The sequence below is a fragment of the Leptomonas pyrrhocoris genome, assembly GCF_001293395.1.
Source record: "Leptomonas pyrrhocoris isolate H10 chromosome Unknown, whole genome shotgun sequence".
NCBI lineage: Eukaryota > Euglenozoa > Kinetoplastea > Trypanosomatida > Trypanosomatidae > Leptomonas > Leptomonas pyrrhocoris.
Window position 1 is genome coordinate 2,555,868 of NW_015438357.1, and position 20,691 is coordinate 2,576,558.

The following is a 20,691-nucleotide window of genomic DNA, read 5'->3' on the forward strand; positions in this document are numbered from 1 at the left end:
TCAGCATGTCGCTCAACGCACCGTTTCATGGGCTTCCCACCGCAACAACGAACGGTCTACAGACGGTTTCAAACATAGAGATACGCTTACAAATATGGCGGTGTGCGCGTGTTTGGGGGAGGGAGGAAACATATTTACTTCAATACAGGTAGGAAAGGGTCAAGGCGTCCTTCGCGGGGGTGATCTTACTGCAATAGGGGCAGCAGACAACCGTCGTCGTCGGTGGCGCAGCGGTGCGGGTGGTCCGCCGGGCCGTCGTGCGCAGGTCCAGATACGTCTTGTGCGCCACCACATGCCCGCACTGCAGCAGTGTCGGCGGGTTCAGCCAGCGGGCCTGCAGCGCGTCGGGAGACAGCAAGAGATTGCGCGTGATGGGTGGGCTGTCCAACTGCAGCGTAACAGCTCGCAAGGCGCGATGCGCAGCCGCCGGCAGCCCCTCGTCTCCCTCCATCAAAACCGCCTCGCTGTCCCCCTCCTCTTCCTCGTCGTACTCACCGTTGTTTTCACTTTCGCCCGCGACGACGGAGGAGTCGGAGTAGAGCGTCGTCGGAGTCTGCGTGAGAATGCGCGGCATCACCACCCGCTCCGATGCCGCCCGCATCCGGCGAAGAAAGGAAGCAGGGAAGTTCGACAGCACTACGTCCGCCCGTGCGGGGACGGCCATCGCACGAGCTACCGCCGCCGCGGTGGAGTTCGGCAGCGGCGGCGGCGGAGGTGGAGACGGCGTGGCGGCCGACACCGTCCGCATCGTCGTTGTCGTGGCTGTCCGGCCTGCCACGATGACGGCCGGCTGTGGAAGAGAGGCCGGCCCCTCCCGTCCTGCCTCGGTCCTTCGTACGGAGGTGCTCGGAGTGGGGCGGCCACCACCGAGGGCGCGCACCGACATCGCTCTCTCCAGTCCGCTGCGCAGCGCAAGAATGGTCGACGAGAATGGCAACGGGCTGCTGCCGGCCAGCGCGGGCGGTGCCCCGGTGTTGGGCGAGGCATGCGTCGCGTTCTGGTCCGTCGTCGAGGTCTCTGGGTCTGGCACGGGATACCGTATCTCCTGCGGGGGTAGGGGGGAGAGGACGAGGAGGGCGCCGCAGACAAGCGGGTCCAGGCAACGGCGGCGCGTGACAGGGCAGAAGCACATGGTGGATTGAAAGACCGGCTGCCACCTGCACTGCACACCCGCGGTCAACGTCGCGCTCACAGAGTTGCTGTGCAGCGCGGCGGCTAGGGACGACGAGGTTGGCTGCATCGTGAAGGCCGCGGCGTGCGCGTTGAAGTAATGCCGCCGCGACACATCCATCGCTCGCAGCTCCGCAAAAGCGCGCAGCCCGCCGCGCTCGCACAGCACATCCTCCACGAGCGCCTGGGTCAGCAAGTCACTGCTGACAGCGCGAATCAGCGCAAAGTTCAGCGTGGCCTTCTCCAAACGTCCGTCCTGCTCCTTCAGCAGGGAGGAGGTGTGCGGAACGTCGAGCGTTAACCCGCTATGTTGCTGGTGCGGCGGATGGCTCTGCGAGGCTGCCTTCGACGAAGGAGAGCTGCCACCCTCGCTGCTGCCGCCGCGGCCCTCCTCCTCGTTCGAACGACCGCCTCGGCCACTGCCACCGCGTAGACGATCCATCCCACTCGTCAGGTACCGCACAAAGCCTTCAATAATGACGTGTCGCGACTCACTGCTGGTCGAGTCAGATCGGCTGGTCCGTCGTCGTGTGCTGCCGCCGCCGCGCGGGTTGGGTGGAGAGTCGCCGTCGTCGCGGCGCCGCGGCAGTGGTGCGTCGTCTTCCTCCTCCTCGTTGTTGTTGCCGCTGCGGCGGGGGGTAGCCTCACTAGACTCCCGCCCTGCAGAAGTGCTGCTCCGCCCTGACTGCTGCTGCTGCTGCTGCTGTTGCTCCGCATCACGCATACTCCACTGCACCCCCGCAGCGCTGCGCAGCGCCGGGGAGGAGGAGAGAGTGCCAGGGGGCAAGACGAAGCTGTCGAGCACTTCCTCTTCATCGCCGCTTGCGGCTGTGGCTGCGGTTGCTGTCGTACCCCCTCCTCCGCCACCGCCGCCTTCCGTAGCCCTGCTAGATCGGCGCTGCAGTGCAACAACAGGACGTGGCTGTGGCGGTCGCGAAGAGGGCGACAGAGACGGTGACGACGACAACTGCTGCCGCTGTTTGTGCTGCTGTTGCAGCTGTTGCTTCCGCGCTTGCCGGCGCGCCACGACGTCGCTGATGTGCACGTCGTGAAAGACGTTGTTCAGAAGGTGGCGCGACTCCAGCCGGTCAAAGGAGCGCAGCAGGTGCGTGCTGACGGGGGCGACAAACTTCTCGAGGCCGTTGTCGGTAGAGAGCCGCGCCCCCGCCACGCCGGTGTTGGTGAAAATGCGCACGGCACGGCCGCTGCGCCGGACGTAGTGGAGGAGACGCTCCGCCGTGCCACCGCGGATGCTCCCCCGGCCGCCCGCCGTCGCCGTCGTCGCCGTCGCCTCGACGAGCAGCTGGACAAAGAGCTCGTACAAGGCGTTCAGCTTACGCGCCTCCTCGAGCAGCTCCGTCGTGACAGCCTCCACGTAGGCCCACACCGGCAGCGGCAACGAGAAGGGCGTGCTGCATTGCAGGGTGGAAGCTGCGTCCTCAGTAGGTTGCGACTGCCACGCCAAAAGGTAAGGCGTCACCGTCGCGAGGTAGCGTGCAGGCTGACTTTCTTTGCCCTGCGTGTTCGTGTCCTCCTGCTCTGCACCGGTGTTGCTATCGGTGGCGTTGCTGGTGGAAAGAACTTGCGCCAAGAGAGGGGCGTAGCCCAACGCATTCACCGGGTGCTGCCACGACAGCAGCAGCAGCGACGCCATCGTTGCCGGCTTCGCGGCAGAGCTCGCCGCTGACAACGCCGGGGTCACGACGGGGGTGTTTTCAGTCTCCCTTCGCGTCACGCCCCGCAGGTGCAACTCATTCCGCATTCGGGTCTGCATCATCTCCTGCTCCTGCACGGAGAGCAGCAGTTGCGTGGCGGCGGTGAGGGACTCTGAAAAGTGTGACATCGAGAGCTGGCTCGCTATGTTTGAGGATCGTGTTGTCGGCCAGGGAGGCAACCCCGTGGCACCACCAGCAGTGGAGGTGAGTAGTTTGGATAGCTCCTGCAGCGTCGTCAACAACGTCAGGTCCGTGTGCATCAAGGCGCAGAGCGCACGCAGCTCGCGCGCGGCCGCGCTGTAGTTGAGAAGACGCGCGCGGCTCTCCTGCGGCACTCGCACGTGCTGCTTTGACGCACTGTCCTCAAGGAGTCGTGCTCGGTGCGTGCTCTTCGGATTCGCCTTGCCTTCGATGACGGCGGCAGCAGCACGACGCGAACGGTTCGTCGGGTCCTCGCCGTGGCGCTCCAGCAGGTACACGTAGCGCTCGCGCAGAAAAGCGCCGCGCCCGTGCGGAAAACTGCGGCGCTGCTGCCGCTCTGGGCGTTGATTTCGCTGCGCCGACGCACGCGCCGCCGGCGTGCGGACAGCAGAGCCGCGCGACACATGTGGTGAGGGTGATGGCCGCAGCTCGGCCCCCCTTCCTCCGCCTCTGTCTTCACCTGTTGTCGCCGCCGCTGCTGATGCTGCTGCTGTGACGGCACCACGAGACGTCTCCTCTTCCGCTTCGCGACCAGCCGGCAGTCTAACGTCTCTAGCATTCCGCGTTCCCATAAGTTCACTCGATGGAGTCCCGCTCACGGTGACGTCGCCTCTCTCCAGCCAGAAGTCTTCGAAGGCGGTGAGGTGCGTCAGCTCACGACTGGCAGGCGCGGACTCTGGAGCAGTTGTCTCTCCTGCTGCTTCTGCCGCTATCACTGACCCTGTCGGCGGAGCACTCGGTGGTGTGGCGGTGCTGAAGGTGGGGATGCTGCCCTGCGTGAAGTACGTGTTGTCGTTGCTGGTGCTTCCCTGCACCGACGGCTCATCCGCGATGGACGAGTACACGGTGGGCGGCGGTGCAGAGTGAGAGGCAGCACCAGTAACACCGTGTTGCGGGCCGCCACTGGGGTCCGACGACGATAACGGCGCCGCATGCTGCGGCGGCGGCTGTTGTCGCTCCTCCTCGCGCTCGCCCTCCTCGGCTTCATCGGCGGAAGTAAAAAGCTCGTCCGCGAACGAGAAGTCGTTCCCGCTCGCCGCCGTGGCCGTGTCGGACGACGTGGCCGACGATGACGGCCGTGTAGACGCCTGAGTGGACCGGTGGAAGTTGTCGTTGAGGGACATGCGCTCCCGTGTGGCCGTCGTCGTCGTCGTAGTGTAAGAACGACGCCCGACACGCTCGCCGGCCTCCCCACCCGCCGCGTCTTGGTTGTCGTGGTTCTCCACTTCCCCGTCAGCGCCACTATCCGTGCTGCTGCTGCGGCGGCGGCTGCCTCGGTCGAGAGAGGGATTCGACGCCATGTCGTCGAGCAACGTGCACAGGTCGCGGATCTGATCAAACCACGCCGCCGTCGCGGGAAGCCGTGAAAGTGGAAGCGGCGAGAACGACGATGGTTGGGATGCATCCTGTTTGCGGGGGGGCGTGAGTGGTGCGGCAGCGTAGCTTATTGGGGCGGCAGCAGAACCGTCCGGTAACCCAGCGCTGCTGCGACGCACGAGGCCGCGCACCTCCTGCAGCACCTCGGCGAACTCCACCGTACCGCCATCGTTGCCATCCACCGTCTGCTCGCGCTTCTGGTTCGGTGCTTTGGCTGTCGCTACCGTCATGGGCACCATTTCCTCCTCGTTCCTGTCCTTGTCGCTTGCTGTCGGACCGGAGGAGTGCATCGCCGCCTCTCCGTCCGTTCCCCCGCCTCTACGCACACGGTCCTTCTCGCCACCGCCCATGACAGCAGCAGCAGGAGGGCACCCACGCAACTCACGCGTCATCGCGTTGCTGAGCGGGACACCGTCGGACCGTAGCTGCGCCAGAACTAGCGCGTCCACAGACTCCATGATCGTGGGCCGGCCGAGACGAAGGCCCGTGTTCGTCGCTTCCGTAATGCGCTGCGTCTCGTGAGGGGGGCGGCTACGCATCCGCTTCCCCTTCGGGCCTGCGCCACCACCGCCGTTGGAAGTACGAGCCGCCGCATCGGAGGCGGAGACACGTCGCGGCGGATCACCCTCTCCTTCATCCGCGGAAGAGTTGCTGCCCTGGCTGGGAGCCCGGGAGCCGCCGTGCACAAAGTTGTTGCTGCTGTCGGGTGAGCGAGAGGCGGCCCACAGCATCGACATGTCGTAGGGCGACTCCTCCGTCAGCCGCCGCAAGAAGTTGTCGGTGTCGCTGCGAGCACAGCGTCGCTGCCCGACCGCCACCACCGAACGCGAGGCCGCACGACCGCCGTTTGTGTCGTCCCGCTCCTGTCGGGAGGCGGTCGTCGCCGGTGTATGAAAGCCGTCGTCCTCCTCTGCAGCCTCCTGCGCCTCTTCCCTCGCACCCTTCCTTGTCGCGGCGTGCTTCTCGCTGCAGCTGTCATCACCGTTATCGTCATCGCCATCATCACGCCCGTGTCGGCGTGGGGTAAGTGAACGCACATTGCGCTTGCGTGGGCGCGGCGGCCACTCGACACAGTTCGCCAAGTACGTTTTCACGCTCTCCGCACACGCGGTGGACGGGAGTTGGGAAGCGGGAAGGTGCTGCAGGTCCACCCGATCCGCGAAAGAGTCGACAGACGGGAAGGTGGGCGAGGCCGCGTTCGACGGCTGCGTCGCCGCCGCTGCGGTTGTTCGGCCCGGTGAAGTCGACAGCGGCCGAGCGGCGGGCGTGAGAGCAGCTGGGGTGTCGGTGGTTCCCGCGGAACGCGTCGCCGGCCTGGCGGGCGTAGTCGTCGCGGAGGGCATCATCGATGCGGGGCTGCGCATCGAGTCCCCGAGGCCGCCCCCATTGCCGCCGCGACTGGCGAAGCTGCCGGGCTGAAGCTGTGGACTTGCCGTCGGTGTCACAAACGACAGTCGCTGCGGAGAGGAGCCGGGCGTGGCGGGTGCAGCTGCCGCGCCCGCCACAGCCGAGGCAGAGGGCGAGTACCCGCTGATGGACATGCGTGTCGCGACGCTGTTGCCCGCACGAACTGAATTCGGCGTCGAGACGGACGGCGCACGCCCTTGCGCCCCCGCCATTGTCGCCGCGCAGCTCTGCAGTTTCGGGTAGCACTCGGCGAGGTCGTGCAGCTCTTGCGTGAGCGCCTCCACGCACCGGCGCAGCGACGTCAGCTCCCGACTCACCTCAGCGTCTCCGCGTGTCGTAGCACTCGCCAGTGAGTCGAGGGTGGCGAGCAGCGATGCGTCCGTGGAAGATGAAGAAGAGGAGGAGGGCGCCTTCGGCATCGCGCGAGTTTCCGCATGTGTGGTGGAGAGATGCGCCGCGGCTACGATGGCGTCCCCGCTGGCACGGAAATCCCCTTCAAGATGACCAACTGCAGCGAGAAGACTCTGCAGGGACGCGGTGGCCATTATGACGGGGTAGGTAACCGATAAAAAAGGCAAAGGTCGCGCGAGGACGGGCGAGGCGGCGAACGGCGCATCGGTGGTGGCTGCCGGGCTCGCGACGGAACCGCCGTTGGTGGGCTGCGCCGCCTCGGATTCGCCGTTCGCGCCTCCCATGATGAGGAATGCGGTTGGTTAGGGGTTTTTTTTGCTGTTCTTGCTGCTGCTCTAGTACTCAGACGAACAGCACCGCCTATACAAAACAAAAAAAAGAAGAAAAAAGGAAGGAGAAGTGGAGTCCTAAGCGGGAAAAGAAAAAATATGAGGAATAGCCGTTGAATTCGGCTTGTTTTGTTGTCGTTGATGATGATTTGAGTTCACCGCAAGAGCAAAAACAAAAACGGTCGAAAATGCAACACGCCGTACAACGCCCTCAGCAAAGACACACACACACACCAGCAAAAAACAAACACAGAAAGTAACGGAAACAGGAGAAGTGAGAGAAGGTGCGAGCGTGTGGAAGACACACAACCCCCCGACCGAAAAACAAACGGGTGAAGAGAGAAACAGAAAAAGAAGATGAAACGGTCAGTCAAGCAGAGGAAGAAAAAGAGGGGGACGAAATCAATACCAAAGGAAAAATAAAGAAGTGTGTCAGCCGGAGAGAAGAAAAACACATGTAGAAAGATTGATGGAAAAATGAAAAAGAAAATGCTTCAGACTGAAAACGTGGAAAGCCACACAGCAACAACAACAATAAAAATAAAAATAGTAATAGTAATAATAATAGGGAGATGAAAAGTCAGCAGAAATATATATAGATAACGATGTGATGCGTCGTTGTACCCAAAGAAAAAGATGGAGAGACAAAGCCCACGGCAGCTGTAGGGCTGTACACCAAATAATAATAACAATAACAAGCGCACAGTCGATGAAGTCGGAAGTCAAGAGTGAAAAAAAAAAAGAGATATCAAGGTGTACGTTCTTCTACAGGTGAATTGGAGAAGAGAAAACGAGAAAAAAAGAAAATGTAGATGCCGCCTTCTCACTCACTCGCCCTCGCCCTTTCTCTCGTGCTGCTGCTTAAATTGCCACTAAATGTTTATATGAAGAAACACAGCAGCACCGCACAACGTGAAAAAAGAAAGAAACGAAGAGAGACGTCAGGTAGTCCGGCCGTGTTCTGTGGGCGCAGCTAGTAGTAACCAACTTTGAAGATCGTCGTCACGGGTCCGATGCGGGGCGCTTGCTGAGACGTATAATACCAGCAAGCGAACGTCTTCGTCGTCTTCTGTAAATACAGCAGTTCTTTTTCTGATTAGAAAACTAAAAATAAGGAATTCAGGGTTGCAAAGAAAGCAGTGGAAAAAAAAAGTGACGATGCGTGTAGTGAATGAATCAATGTGTATGTGCGGGGTATCTCTTGTGGTGGTGGTTTCGATTTCTTTTCGTGTGTGTCTGAAATGAAGGCAGTGAGCCGCTTTTACAGAGCAAGAGACGGCGATGCACACAAGAGAACCTTGGGCACACACACACACACAGTACCTAAATAAGAACGGCTTCGGTGAGCACTTCACTAAGAAGAAGGTACACAGCGAGAGGAAAGAGGGAGAGATACGAAGTGAGTAGTTGTGTTGGACGCCGTGCAGAAAGTCTCCGGATCATTGCTCGCCGAGCAACGAGCGAGAGCAAAAAGAGCCTACGACCCTTTCCGATTCAACGTCAGCGTGTGTGTACCCTTATTTCCAAATGAACGGATAAGGTCTGCTTCAATCAAGAAAGAAGCAGCACGCGAACACCTCGACGCGTGAAGGCTTCGAGCAACTACTGCGCTCCCTTGCAGAAACAAAAAGGACCACCGTATAGAATAGCATCGTAGTATCCACCGTGGTGCCGTAGGTGCTGACCAAAGAAGAAGAAAAAGGTGCTATATTTCTGTTGCGCGTTGCAATACCTGCTTCTATCACGTGGTAGTAAACAAAAGCCTCACTTCTCTGAGACGCACATTGACAATCAAAAATATAGAACTAGCAAAATGGGGAGAATGAACGGAGACAAGACAACAGTAATAATCATCGAAAAGAGTGCGGAAGGGTCGAAGGAGACGATGCGGCGAGAAGAGCGATCAAACACCACGCAAAACAAAAAAGGAGGGGAAATGGCCTTTCTCCTCTCCTTCTTCTACCAGACATAAAACAGGAAACGAAAAACTCGAAAACAGCAAGCAAAACCCCACACAACTCTGAAAAGGGAAAAGAGAAAAACTCTAGTCGACTACTCTCAGATCAGGAAGGAAGGAAGAAGAAAGGAGAAAGGAGAAAGATCAATAAAGTGCAAAACGGTGTCGTTACATCCCTGTATTGTTTTCATTTTCCTTTAAGGGTAGACGGCGTTATTTTCTTTTTATATTTATTTTTGAACCAATGAGAACTTTACGAAAGGGAGTTTCTTGCAGACTCAGATCGTCTGCATTTCCACCTCGGGGGGGTTGGAAAAGGGGCGGGACGGTGGGAAAAAAAGAAAACAGCCTTTCCTGGAAAAAGGTCGACTGGAGAGGAGAGAAAGGGATAGTAGTACAACATGAAGCTTTCGATTCATCTCCCGGCGATTTTTTCCTGGCGCAAGCTCTCAGAAAAAAAAGGTGGTCTCATTACACAACGCGCCAAACGGCAGCTCTGGGGAGGGGGAGGGTCTGCACACATGGCATTCGATACAACGACAACTGTACAAGTCTGGAAGCCTGAAATGAATAGAAATCTTTTTTTAATTCACATGGATAACACTCCTGCCAACAGAGAGAGAAAAACACACACGTAAAAAAATAGCAAATAAAGGGGGGGAGGGAAAACTAATTCATTGAGAAAAGTCATGCGGTGTGCACAACCACACTACGCCTTCTGTGCGTACGTGGAAGTGGAAATGTTTTATTTTGTGTATAGCGTAAACGAACAGAGAAGAGAGGCACAACAGCAGCTGGTTCAAATGAAAAGGTGTGTCCGTCAGAGAATCGGCGGGGAGGAACACGAGGCAAAAGGGGCAAAAATAAAAAGAGAAGAGAAGAGAGCGAGAGAAAGAAAAAAGCAACGAGCCGCCACATCGTTTTCGGCCTCGCACGCAACGCAGCACGCGGAGGTGCACATCACATTCGTACACATACTTGGAATTCGAACGTCAACAGGGGGAAAAAACAACTCCCTCGACCTCCTTCTGAAACGTCCACAAAAATAATTTGAAGAGAGAGAGAGGAGCATCAATCATCGAAATTCAAAATAAACTAATAATAATAATAATAATAAACTAATAAATCAAAAAGTGTCTCCTCCGCCAAAGGAAAAAAAAGAAGCACTTCTCATCAGTACTAAAAAAAAACACATTTCACACAAAAAGAGAGTGTTTACTTGATCGAAGATAATTGATACCAAGTGAGCGCGTTCATCTTCGTCCATACACACACACACTCTCTCTCCTCCTCCCTCGAAAGACAGTCGCTTCCTGCAGATGAAGCTGCGTGAAGGTGCTCAAGACGATTTGCTTCGTTTGCTTCAATAGGCTCTCCCTCTACGTTATTCACTAAACACCTTGGGCAGCATACTTGCGAACGAGATGCTCCGGTTGCTCCCGCATGCCTTTGATCGCCTCCGTCATAATGTTCTCGGGGATCGGGTTCTTCTCTAGCAGCACAATGACGTGCTCTAATCCACCGTACAGCTTTAACCCGCGGAAGTGCTCTGCCTGGATGCTTTCCGGCTTCAGCTTTTCTGGAAGGCTGTCGGTGTCGGCAAATGACGTGCTTGTATAGGACGTGGTGTCGAACTCCATGACACCCGACAAGTGGAACGTGTTGTGGTGTGTCAGGGCGAGGGAGAAGTATTTGCCGAGGCAGGCCTCCCGCACGTCCTCCAGCACCAGTGTCGGCGCCGTGACTTTGCTGCCCGACACCCCCAGCTGATTGCGGTCATTCACGCCCCAGACGTACAAGCTCGCGTTGTCGTCGATGCCGTAGCTCGTGTAGCAGCCACAGCCGATGCGGGTAAAGAAGGCGCTGTGGGCAATGCGGACGGGGGTGTAGTGGTGCTCCGAGTCCCCCATGCCGAGGCGGCCACCGGTGCCCACGCCCCACGCGTAGATTTCACCAATCGCGTTCAGCGCCATGCCGTGCCAGCCGCCGGCGGCGACTTGGATGATGCCCTTCAACCCGTCGATCAGCACCGGCGACAACACCACGCCGCGCGTTTCCTTCGAAAAATCGCGCATAATCATGTGCGACGGCACCACCTCTGGATCCGGTTCCAGGCCGACGCCGCAGCACTCAATCGTGCCCCAGCTGTACACGTAGCCCGACGCGCTCAGCGCCAGCGCGAAGTAGCTACCGCACGTCACTTGGATGATCTCCTTGTCGGCAAGCCAGGCAATCTCGCGCGGCTGCGAGATGCGCTGGTACTTCTTCGGGTCAATGCCGAGGCCGCATTGCGCGAAACTGTTGTTGCCCCACGAGAAGACCCGATCGCTCTCGGTGATTGCCATCGAAAACGAAAAGCCGGCGGCGACGGCGGTGATGATGGTGCGGGAGAAGAAGCCGATGCGGGTCGCCTGGGGGTACACCGGCACCCGGTCCTGCGTGAACACCTTCGCCTGAGCCGTGTCGAAGCCGAGCTGGCCCCAGCCGCCAATACCAAAGGCGTAGCAGCTGCCACGCCGGCTCACCATAAGGGTGAAGCCCGCGCCGACGCCGCAGGACAAAATGCCTTCTTTTAGCCAAATGGCACTCAGCGCCACCGGGACACCGCGGTGGGGCGTGCCGAGGACGAACATCGTCGTGCTCTTCGGGATCGTCAACGCGAGTCCGTGCGTCGGCCCGCTCTTGGTCCAAAGAACGGTGTAGTTTTCTAAAACCGACTGACATCGCACCATGCGCATGCCGTAGCCCACCCCAACGCCCAGTCCAAGTCCTGACCCGTACACGACGGCGTCGCCGTTGCCGAGGAGCAGTGTCGTGTGCATCCGCCCGCAGCTGGCGTGCACGACGCGGCGATTGCCGAGGATATGCATCTTTGTCGGCCGCGTCACGGCGTAATCGCCGACTACGCCGCACTGACCACCCTGATTGTCACCGCAGGCGTAGGCGTCGCCGGTGTCGGTGATGAAGATGGTGTGGAACGACCCGCACGCCACGTCCACCACACGCGTGCCGGCCATAGCCTCCACTAGCTGTGGCATGTACCGGTCATCGTGGTCGCCGTGGCCGAGCCGCGCGTTGTTGCCGAGGCCCCAGGTGTACACCGAGCCATCCGCCGACACGGCTGCGTAGTGCCAGGGACCCGCCGTCAGCACCGTGATGTTCTTGTCATCGAGGCTCTCGAGGTGGATGGGCAGCGTGGCGATGCTGCGCTTGTCGGAGTTCTTTTGCGGGATTAGATGCATCCCCTTTGCTTCGAGCTGCTTCTCTACGCTGGCGCGATCGCCTAACAGCGTCGCGTCGCCCCAGCCGTAGACGCGGCCGGACATGGTCCGCACGAGCATGCTAAAGTTGCTGCACGCAGCCTCGACGATCTTCTCGCCGTCGACGGAGCGCTTCTGCCCGTAGCAGCAGCAGGTGTTTTCCAGATCAAAGTGGCACTGACCACAATTATTCGCACCCCAAGTGAAGACGTTGCCCCTCAGCGACACACACGCGTAGTAGGCCGAGCCGGACGTCACATCCACGACGACGTCGTCGTTCGTAAACGGCGCCACATCCACCTGCCCAGGGCAGATGGGCATGCTCGCCTCGTTCGCAATCACGCGTGGGCAGAAGCGGGGATTGCCGACGCCCAGCTCACCCCACATACCACCGCCCATGGACATTAAGATGTTACGAATACCGAGCCACACAGAGGACAGTCCACTGCAGGCCATGCGGATGGGCTTGTCGTGTCCGCCGATCATCATGGGGGTGATGAGGTTGTAGCGGAAATTGGTACCGAGCTCGCCGTTGCGGCAGAAGCCCCAGCCGACGATGACGCCGTCGCCGCTGATGTAGCGCTCCATCAGCCGGCGCGCTGCGGAGGAGACGTGCTCCATGTTGGAGTAGAGTACTCCCACGGTCTCCAGCACTGTCGACGGCTGCGGCTGCGGCTGCGACGGCTTCTCTTCCTGTTGCGGGTGATGTTGGTCTAATTGCGACATTGTGCCTGAGGGGTTTTATCTTCTACTTTTACTGATACACAGCACCAAAGTAACACATAAAGAAAAAAAGAAGTAGCAGCTCCACGTGCTTCAAGGCCAGCGCTTTCGTGTACACGCGAGAAACGACGGGATCGTGCGAGAAGGATGTACGCTACCTCGCAGCGAGCGTCTTGTGTGGGCGTAAGTGCGAGTTTCCCAAAACTTCAAAAAACAGCGAGTTAGGCGGCAGATTGCTTTGCTGTCAGCGCTCCCGGATTTGTGCGGGTGGGTGTGGGTCGCAAAGGCACGACACTGCAGTGAAAATGGTAAGGAGAACGTGGAAATGCGCACGAGATCCTCAGCACCACTGCAGACGTAGAGAAGAAATAAGGAGTGCTAAAGAAGAGGGCCACAGAGAGAGAGGAGAGAGAGAAGCTGAGAGAGAGAGAAAAAGAACGACAAGGAAGGAGAAGGTATTGGCGGGTGTCAGACACCTTCGTCGCCAAAAAAAAATGATAATAATAATACAAAACAAGTTAGACCGCCTTGTTTGCTTGACTGTTCCGTTTTGCATTCATTCTTTCTTTCTTTTGCAGCAGTGGTCCGCCGCGTTAACGAAGTTCTCCGCTGAGCGGGAATATGCAAGAGGAGGGGAGAAAAAACATAATGCGTTGGAATAAAGCGGTGTGCCGAGAGAGCGGGAGAGAGCGGGAAAGAAGGAAAGAGCAAGCGGAGGGGGGGGGTACAAACTGCTGTGGCGGTGGTTTGCTGCTGAGTCCAATAAAAGTAATAATACACGTGAAACCTAATATATATGTAAGGGCTTCCATTCAAAGCTACTACACGCCAATTCGACACCACACAAGCAGGCGGATGAACTTACAGGGAAAAAAGAGGAGGAGTTCACACGTCTTCGCAGGTTCGACGTCAGCGATGTGTGTGGAGTATTAAAGAAGCGTGATCAACAAAACAACAAAAAACTTTCCCTCCGTCTTAACTCTGCGGTTGCAACGTCTTCTTTCCTACATCCGCATCTCGTCACCGCTGCGGGGCTCATGCAACAGCACTTTCAGTCCATCCTGTGCCATGCGCACCTCCTTCGCCACCGGTCGATGCTTCTCCATCACAACGCAAATCTGCTCCCAGCCGGCAAAGCATCGGATGCCAAAGACACGCTTCTCTTCCGCTGCTGCAGCGATGGGAGCAGTAGCAGTAGCAGTAGCAGTAGCAGTGGTGTTAGTGGTTGGTGTATTCGCCGATTTTGCGCCGTCATTTCTTGTAGGTACTCCTGTGTTAGCAGGTCTGCTGGAGAACGTCTTTGCCTCTACGGAGTTCGCAGTCGCCGCAGGAAGGGAGGTAGCGACGCGCAAAGCGACGTTTGGGGCAGTCTTTGTGGGGGGCTGGGCCGGCCGTGCGGCACCACTCAGCGGCGCCGGTGGCGGAGTCGGTGGTGGTCGGGGCAGCAGCGGCAGCGACGTCAGCGAAGACGAGCCGATGAACGTTGCCTCCGCTGCCGGCGTCTCCGACACACGCGGCGTGTGCTCGTGCCACGGAGTCTCCAGCGGAAAAAGCAGCAAACCCTCGACGTCGGCCGCGGAGGAGGCGCCGCGGTCAGGATGTGTTGTCTCAAGAGCAGCGCGTTGCACAACGCTGTCGAGGAAGTCCTCCTCCGCCTCCGCCTCCGTCTCCGCCGCCGCGTCGCAGTCAACGCTGGAGGTACGAAGAGGCGCCGCGGCCTCCGCTGCTTCTCGAGCCGCACCCGCGACGGCTGTTGGGCGCAGGTGTGACGTCCGCGGCGCGGATGGCAGCGGGACAAAAACCTCTCCCTCCTTCACCATCTTTGATGCTGTGGCGATGAACGGCGCATGCGGTGATGCCAATGTCAGCCTAGGAGCCGCGCCCGTTGAGCTACTCATCACAGCTTTCCAGTCAGGCGTTGTGGATGCTTCGTCGTAGTGGGGACGACTGGTGGACGGACGGACCGGCGGCAAACGCGGATTTGAGGCAGGGGTGATTGTGGGGGTGGTAGTAGTGTGTGTCGGGGGCTCTGCTGACGCTCTGGCGCTGACACCCACGGGAGGTTCTGTGTGATCATCACTGCTGGAGGGACGGGGGGGTGCACCAGTGGACTCACGAGACGGCGACACCACCTTCGGTGCCAGCTGCTGCTGCAGCTCCTGTTGTGCCACCTCCTTGAGCGGGGAGCGCCGAGACTCGGCTACCGCGGCGCACGACGCACGTTGCACCGGCAACGCCGCGGCGGTGCCCGCAGAGGATGGCGGCAGCCGTGCGCTGGCAGACGGGTGCATCTGGGGGGAAACCCTCCCCGATCCGACGGAGGAAAGGGTAGAGCTGCTGTCATCGCCCTCCTCGTCAGCATCGTCTTCGTCTTCGTCGCCTAAGTTGACCACCTCCCGTTTGCTTGCGTGTGTCGGCGGGGCGGGCGCTGCACTGATGGCTGCTGCTGCCGCCTCCACCCTCGACAACTGGGAGGACCCCATTGAGGAGCTCTCGCCCTGCCAGCGCCCCCGCACCGGCTCGTTCACTTCAATCGAGAAATGCGGCTGCGGATCACTGTGGAAGGTTGGCAAAAAGTACTTGCGACCGCCGTGACGCACCCGCCCCGACACACGCACCTGACCATCCTCAAACACCGCCAGGCCAAATTGGCTCGTAAAGGCGGCGTCACGCACCTGCCGGGCGACGCAGATCGGTGTCTGCATTACCCGCACCGCGTCCTCTGGTGCAGCCATGCCATCCGGCTGCTGCGGTGTCGACCCCGCCGCGGTCACGTGAGCACCGCCCTCGCAACTGGGCGGCACTCCGCACTCGCCGTACATGTTCACCCCCCACACCCACAACGCACCGTCATCGGTAATCGCGAAGGAGTTGTGGGCGCCGCAGCCGATAGTGCGGATATGCTCCGTCAGTGCCACCCGCACCGGAGTGAAGGCGGCCGACGTGACAGAATCAGCACGCCCAACAGCAACAGCAGCAGCAGCAGCCCCGCAGCCGAGAACACCGACGCCCCACGCGTAGATGTTGCACGAGGCCGTCATGGCAATGGCGTGTCGCCGACCTGCTGCAATTGCGACGATGTCGCGCAGGCTAGGAATGGCGGTTGGGGTGCTGACGTTCAGCTTGCGCGAGTCTCGCAACTCTCGCCCGAGTCCGCAGTAGGTTGCCTCACCATGCGTCAGAACGTCGCCGTCACCGGTCAGCGCGATCATGAACGTGCCACCGCATGCCACCTGTACAATGCGCTGCTGCTGCCCGTAGCCGCTGAGTCGCACGGGGGTGTACACGTAGTCCACCTGAAGTGGCTGGCCCAGCTTTTGACGCTCGTTGCTGCCCCACCCGTACACCGCCCCATTTTGGTCAAGTGCCACGACGTAGTCGGGTCCGCAGCGAAGGTGCTGGATGACCACCCCGCTGGGCAGCTGCACCGGCGTGAACTTCGGCGTCACGGTGACGTCGTCGCTGCTGGCGGGTTTCATGCAGTCGCCAATGCCCAGCTGCCCTCGCTCGCCGCGACCGATCGAGACGAGGGAGTTGTTCTCGGACAGCACGACGAGGAAGCCGACCCCCGAGGCGGCGCAACGCACGCCGCTGCGCACCACCACACTCAAAATGCGTGACACCTCATCGATGGTAGAGCAGCCCACGGTCATCAGCGCGGTGCGGCGGGGCAGCGCGCCGGCGAGGCTGTGGAAGTGTCCGCACTGCAGCGTCAGGCTGACGTAGTTGGTGAGGATGCGCACTGGGGCGCAGAGTCGGGTGCCGTAGCCCAGGCCGACGCCACTCGTCCGGTACGACCCGCAGGCGACGACGTCGCCGTCTTGCAGGAGCACGCAGGTGTGTTCCCGTGCACAGGCCACGGCGACCGCCTTGCCAGGCAGGGGCAGCGCCATAGGGAGGCGACGCGGTGATCGGCCCCGCAGCCCGAGCTGACCTTCCGCGTTTTCGCCAAACACGTACACGCTGCCCGAGCTGGTCAGCACCGCGGTGTGCGCGCTCGCGCAGCTGGCGTCGACGACGTAGCACATGCTGAGTCCCTGAACAAGCCGCGGCTTCACCTCCGCGCCGTCGGTGCCGTGGCCCAGCCGACCACCGCGGCCGACGCCCCACGTGTACACCTCGCCGCGCTTTGAGATGGCCAGCGCGTGCCATGGACCGGCCCGCACCGCCGCCATTGGGCAGTCCGTTTCGAGCTCCAACCGCACCACGTGACGCGCGCACTTGCACTGATCCGGTGCCAAACTCTCTCGCTGTGCCTTCTCCGCGGTGATGACGCCCAACATTGAGGCGATGCCCCACGTGCCCATCCCTCCGTCGTCGAAGAGCAGTACGCCAAAAAACTGACCAAAGCAGATGTCACGGACCTTGTACGCGCAGGTCCGCAGCCGGACAGGTGTCAAGACGCGGCTGAGGTCTGGCAGCTTCACGCATTGTCCATATACGTTGTGGCCCCAGCAATAGAGGGTGTCGTCGCCGGCAAGTGCAACAGCGCACGCCGTTCCCGCCGCGACGCGTGTGACGGTCTCGTCCTCCTTCAGCAGCACCCGTTGCAGACAGCTCGTCCCCGACTCGGCGTAGCGCAAGCTGCGCATGCCAATCCCCAGTTGACCGTTCTCCCCACGACCGCAGCTGTAGAGAACGCCTTCGGTGGTGACCACGTAGGTGACGGAAAGTCCACACGCGATCGCCGCCACGCGCGCCGTCGTGTAAACGGGTGTGGGGAGGTAGACGTACTCCTCGCATCCTGACGGGCTCGATGGCGCGCGGTGCGGACCGTTTTGAGCGTGAGTGGCCGTCGGCGTTGCAGCAACGTCGGAGTAGCCTTGCGGACCCGACGAGACGGCCCGCGTGCTCGTCAGCGGTGTCGGGGCCTTCTCAACAGTCGTCGGTGGGCTGTTGTCGTGGTTGCTGTGAGTGTTGGTGGCGGTGGGAACTATTTTATTTGGCTTTGCTTCGCTAGCGGTGGCTTTGCCTGGTGCGTTTTGCTTCTGTGCCGCGGTGGTGGCGGGGTTGTTCAGAGGCGCAGAGGCTTTGGTGGGCGGGGCTGGCGGCGGTGCGATTGCCGCGGGGCGGTCGGAGGAGTCAAACCCGCGTAGGGGGCGACGCTGTCGTGACGGTCCGAGCGCACCCTTCGCCGCAGAGCCCCAGCTCAGCAGCTTTCCGTGATCTATGTACTGCTGCAGCAGCAGGGATTGCCGACACAGACGCTGGTACGGAGCAGCAGCCGTGTTTGCAGGAGCGAAGTTGTCTTCATTGTGCACCAAAAAAGTCGGCGTCTCGGCCTCCGATGTAGGGCCTGGCGTGCTGCAGCGCAGAGCTGCGAGTCGCATCCTGCCAAACTCTCTTCCCGCGTCGCCGCTCTCCGCAAAGCCTTTGCCAGTTTTAATAATAGACTTCTGCAAGTCACGCGGCGGGCGCGGAAGTTGTTGGCTTTCCTGTCGCCACGCGTCGAGGCGGGCCAAGTCGTCCGTTGTCGGCAACCGCGGCACACACCCAAGGCCGTAGTAGGAAGAGAAGAGCACAACGGGGGTGGGGAACTGCGCTGGAATGGTGATCTCTGGAGCCGCGGAATACGCCACCGTTACCAGTCCAGGACTGGGCGAGACAGGAGAGTCCGGTCTGCTGATGACGTTTGTGTCTCTAGCATTACCCTCACCACCAGGTGAAGACGCATCCTCATAGAGCGGATTCACTGCGAACGGTGCGTTGATGGGCTTCTTTGGCAAGTCTCGATACCCGCGCGTTGCGCGCAACGGCATGTCAAACGATACCCCAGGGATGGACACCAGTAAAGCGCTCCGATTTTGAATGTTAGAGGGTCGTGATGAATTTGGTGCCCCGTCGCGCGGAGGCGGCGGCGACCGCGCGTGACTCCCACGCGAAGGCCCGCTGCCGGCAATGTTGCCGGAGGTGCTTCCGGCGTGTTGCTGCGGCGACGCACGTGCTGCCGTTTCCGACAAACTTACTGCCCCGGGAGAATGTTGTGCGCTCTGCCCAGCCTCTAAGCAGCCGGTTAACATGTTGATTGAGGTCTCGTTGTGCAGGAGGTCCTGTGGTGTACACCCGTAAAGCATCGTCAGCAGTTTGACGAACATAATCACGTAATAGCGCTGCGCCCGTCCTAGACCGAAGTACGCATCAAGGCACAGGTCACGACAGCGCTGGAGCCCTAAAACGAGGAGAGCACGCTGCACCTCGGAACCCTCTTCTGACTGCCGTGTCCCTACCTGTGCCAGAACGCGGGTGGCGAAAAATGCAGGAGGACTAGGAAGGCCATAATCTTTGCCATGTGCGCGCCGCAGCTCCGCACCCTCTTGGATGAGAAGGTTGATTATGGCAGTTAGGGTCCTAGTGCCAAGCCTATGGTTTTCATGTGACTTTCTGGCATCGATAAAATTTACTATATCAAAAAGACTGGAAATGTCTCCGTCACAAAACCGTTGGCACGCAGCTTCCATTGGCCTTCTGAGAAACAGAATTAAAAAAGAAGAAAAGAAGACGCCGCAGCGTAAAAACAGTCAAAACAGAAAAAAAAAAGGTTCAAGAGGGTTATTTCCTGCGAAACTTGTTAAACTGGGCCACTAACAATAGGATAAAACTATCACAGAAATGCCAATAAAGGAAAAAATCCAGCGCCCAAACGCAGCCACAAAATACGAGAAAAAAGCTTATCGTGCACTTTAATATGCTCCTGAATGATGTGGCGGTATGAAAGTCACACAGTTTGCAGTACTAGTAAAGTCGGACGGGAAGTCACAGACGCTGACGCAGTCACAGATACCTTTGAGAAGGTCTGCAAAGCTCACTGTGATGAGTGGTAATGCGAGAGTCGTTGGTAGGGGAAAGGGGGGAAGAATGATGGAAATAACAAGTCCATAACGTTACAAGAAGATTGCGGCAGCCAAACAGAAGCGAAGCTGTATGTACCGAAAGCGAGACAGGTGGCTCTCAAGACAATGCTGACGCAAAACGATCATGTCAGCAAATCCAAAATTTGAATGCTGTTGAAGTTGAGAACAATACCAGCCCATTCATCCAAGCTTGGCAGTTACAAAAATACCACTAAGTTGGGCCCAACATTCGGTTAAATTGTAGGCTAATTCAACAGCAGGACCTCATCAAACAACGCCAACGAAAAGAGCCGCGACATAACAAGAACGAGAAAAGACGCAACACCATCGCAATCGCTGCACAAATGGTTTGTTTCCATAAGGAGACGGATCTTGTTGCATGAAAGCAGCGGTGCGTGAGCGCATCTCATTAAGCTCCATCTTTTACTTCGATAACAGTTGGGGCTCACCGTAAGAGGGAGCAGTTCACTTTCGAAGCTTTCCGGAAAACGCAGTGATCAGAACTCTTCACTGCGAAAAAACGTGATGCCGTGACAACCATTGAGGGTAGGATTCCATCTCTGAGCTGTATAATGCTGGTACTACAGCCTCTTCGCAGCGTTCCACTGTAATCCCTTTCTGACCTGATCCTGACGCCGCAGTTTCTTGAGAAGCGGATAAGAAAAACGACTCTCCTTTCTCGAAATCACTGTTGAGCTCGTCAGCGGCAAGGATGCTGCTACGATAATCAGCAAATTTAATGAATGCAGTGCCAAGAAACCGTCCGGTCTTTTGGTGGCGCACAAAACGAACGTCGGTGATCTCACCAAACTGCGAGAAAACTGTTGCGATGTCACCTTCCGATAGCTGCGGTGTACCATCATTCTCAGACGACCCAAATTGCGCGTGGCTTAAGAGGCGACGAACCATGATCCATGGTGTCGCCCCAAGAAGTGCATGATACTCCGCTGTATAAGGTCCAGAGTTTCCACTGCGAAACTTCTTCATCGTTGAGTCTGATTGGATATATATCTTCCTTTTTGTGTTATTAGGGATAGCGCACACAATAATAATAATAGTCAGAAGAGACGAAGAAGAGTTCGGTTTAAAGAGACCAAAGAAACATGACTTAAACATGCCACTGCTGTCAAAGCAAAACAAAACGACATGTTCATTTTCTTTTACTTGCTGACAGCAATTATCAACGCATATATTATTAAGTAGATCGCTAGAACTAGCCAATAAAACTGAAGTGTTAACGCTCCTTTGCAATGACTCACAAAATAAATGAGAGATACAACTAACAAGGCA

At 58.6% G+C, this 20,691-nt stretch overlaps 3 protein-coding genes across 5 annotated transcripts; all 3 read right to left on the reverse strand.

Annotated features, from left to right (window-relative positions):
• Positions 1-139: 139 nt before the first annotated feature.
• ABB37_00858 (hypothetical protein) lies at positions 140-7,965 on the reverse strand (the record flags this gene model as incomplete). Of its 2 annotated transcripts, none has more annotated exons than XM_015797224.1 (1): positions 140-7,965. In XM_015797224.1, the coding sequence occupies exon 1, from the start codon at positions 6,563-6,565 to the stop codon at positions 140-142; it is 6,426 nt and encodes a 2,141-aa protein (XP_015665232.1). In that variant the 5' UTR covers positions 6,566-7,965. The 2 variants fall into 2 exon arrangements, with proteins under 2 accessions (XP_015665232.1, XP_015665231.1); XM_015797223.1 differs by having other exon boundaries at positions 140-7,960.
• A 1,993-nt stretch (positions 7,966-9,958) lies between these two features.
• Positions 9,959-12,929, reverse strand: ABB37_00859 (hypothetical protein; the record flags this gene model as incomplete). Of its 2 annotated transcripts, none has more annotated exons than XM_015797226.1 (1): positions 9,959-12,929. In XM_015797226.1, the coding sequence occupies exon 1, from the start codon at positions 12,551-12,553 to the stop codon at positions 9,959-9,961; it is 2,595 nt and encodes an 864-aa protein (XP_015665234.1). In that variant the 5' UTR covers positions 12,554-12,929. The 2 variants fall into 2 exon arrangements, with proteins under 2 accessions (XP_015665234.1, XP_015665233.1); XM_015797225.1 differs by having other exon boundaries at positions 9,959-12,900.
• Positions 12,930-13,554: 625 nt separating this feature from the next.
• On the reverse strand, positions 13,555-20,417 carry ABB37_00860 (hypothetical protein; the record flags this gene model as incomplete). The annotated part of the gene is made up of 1 exon (XM_015797227.1): positions 13,555-20,417. The coding sequence occupies exon 1, from the start codon at positions 19,006-19,008 to the stop codon at positions 13,555-13,557; it is 5,454 nt and encodes a 1,817-aa protein (XP_015665235.1). The 5' UTR covers positions 19,009-20,417.
• Positions 20,418-20,691: the final 274 nt, after the last annotated feature.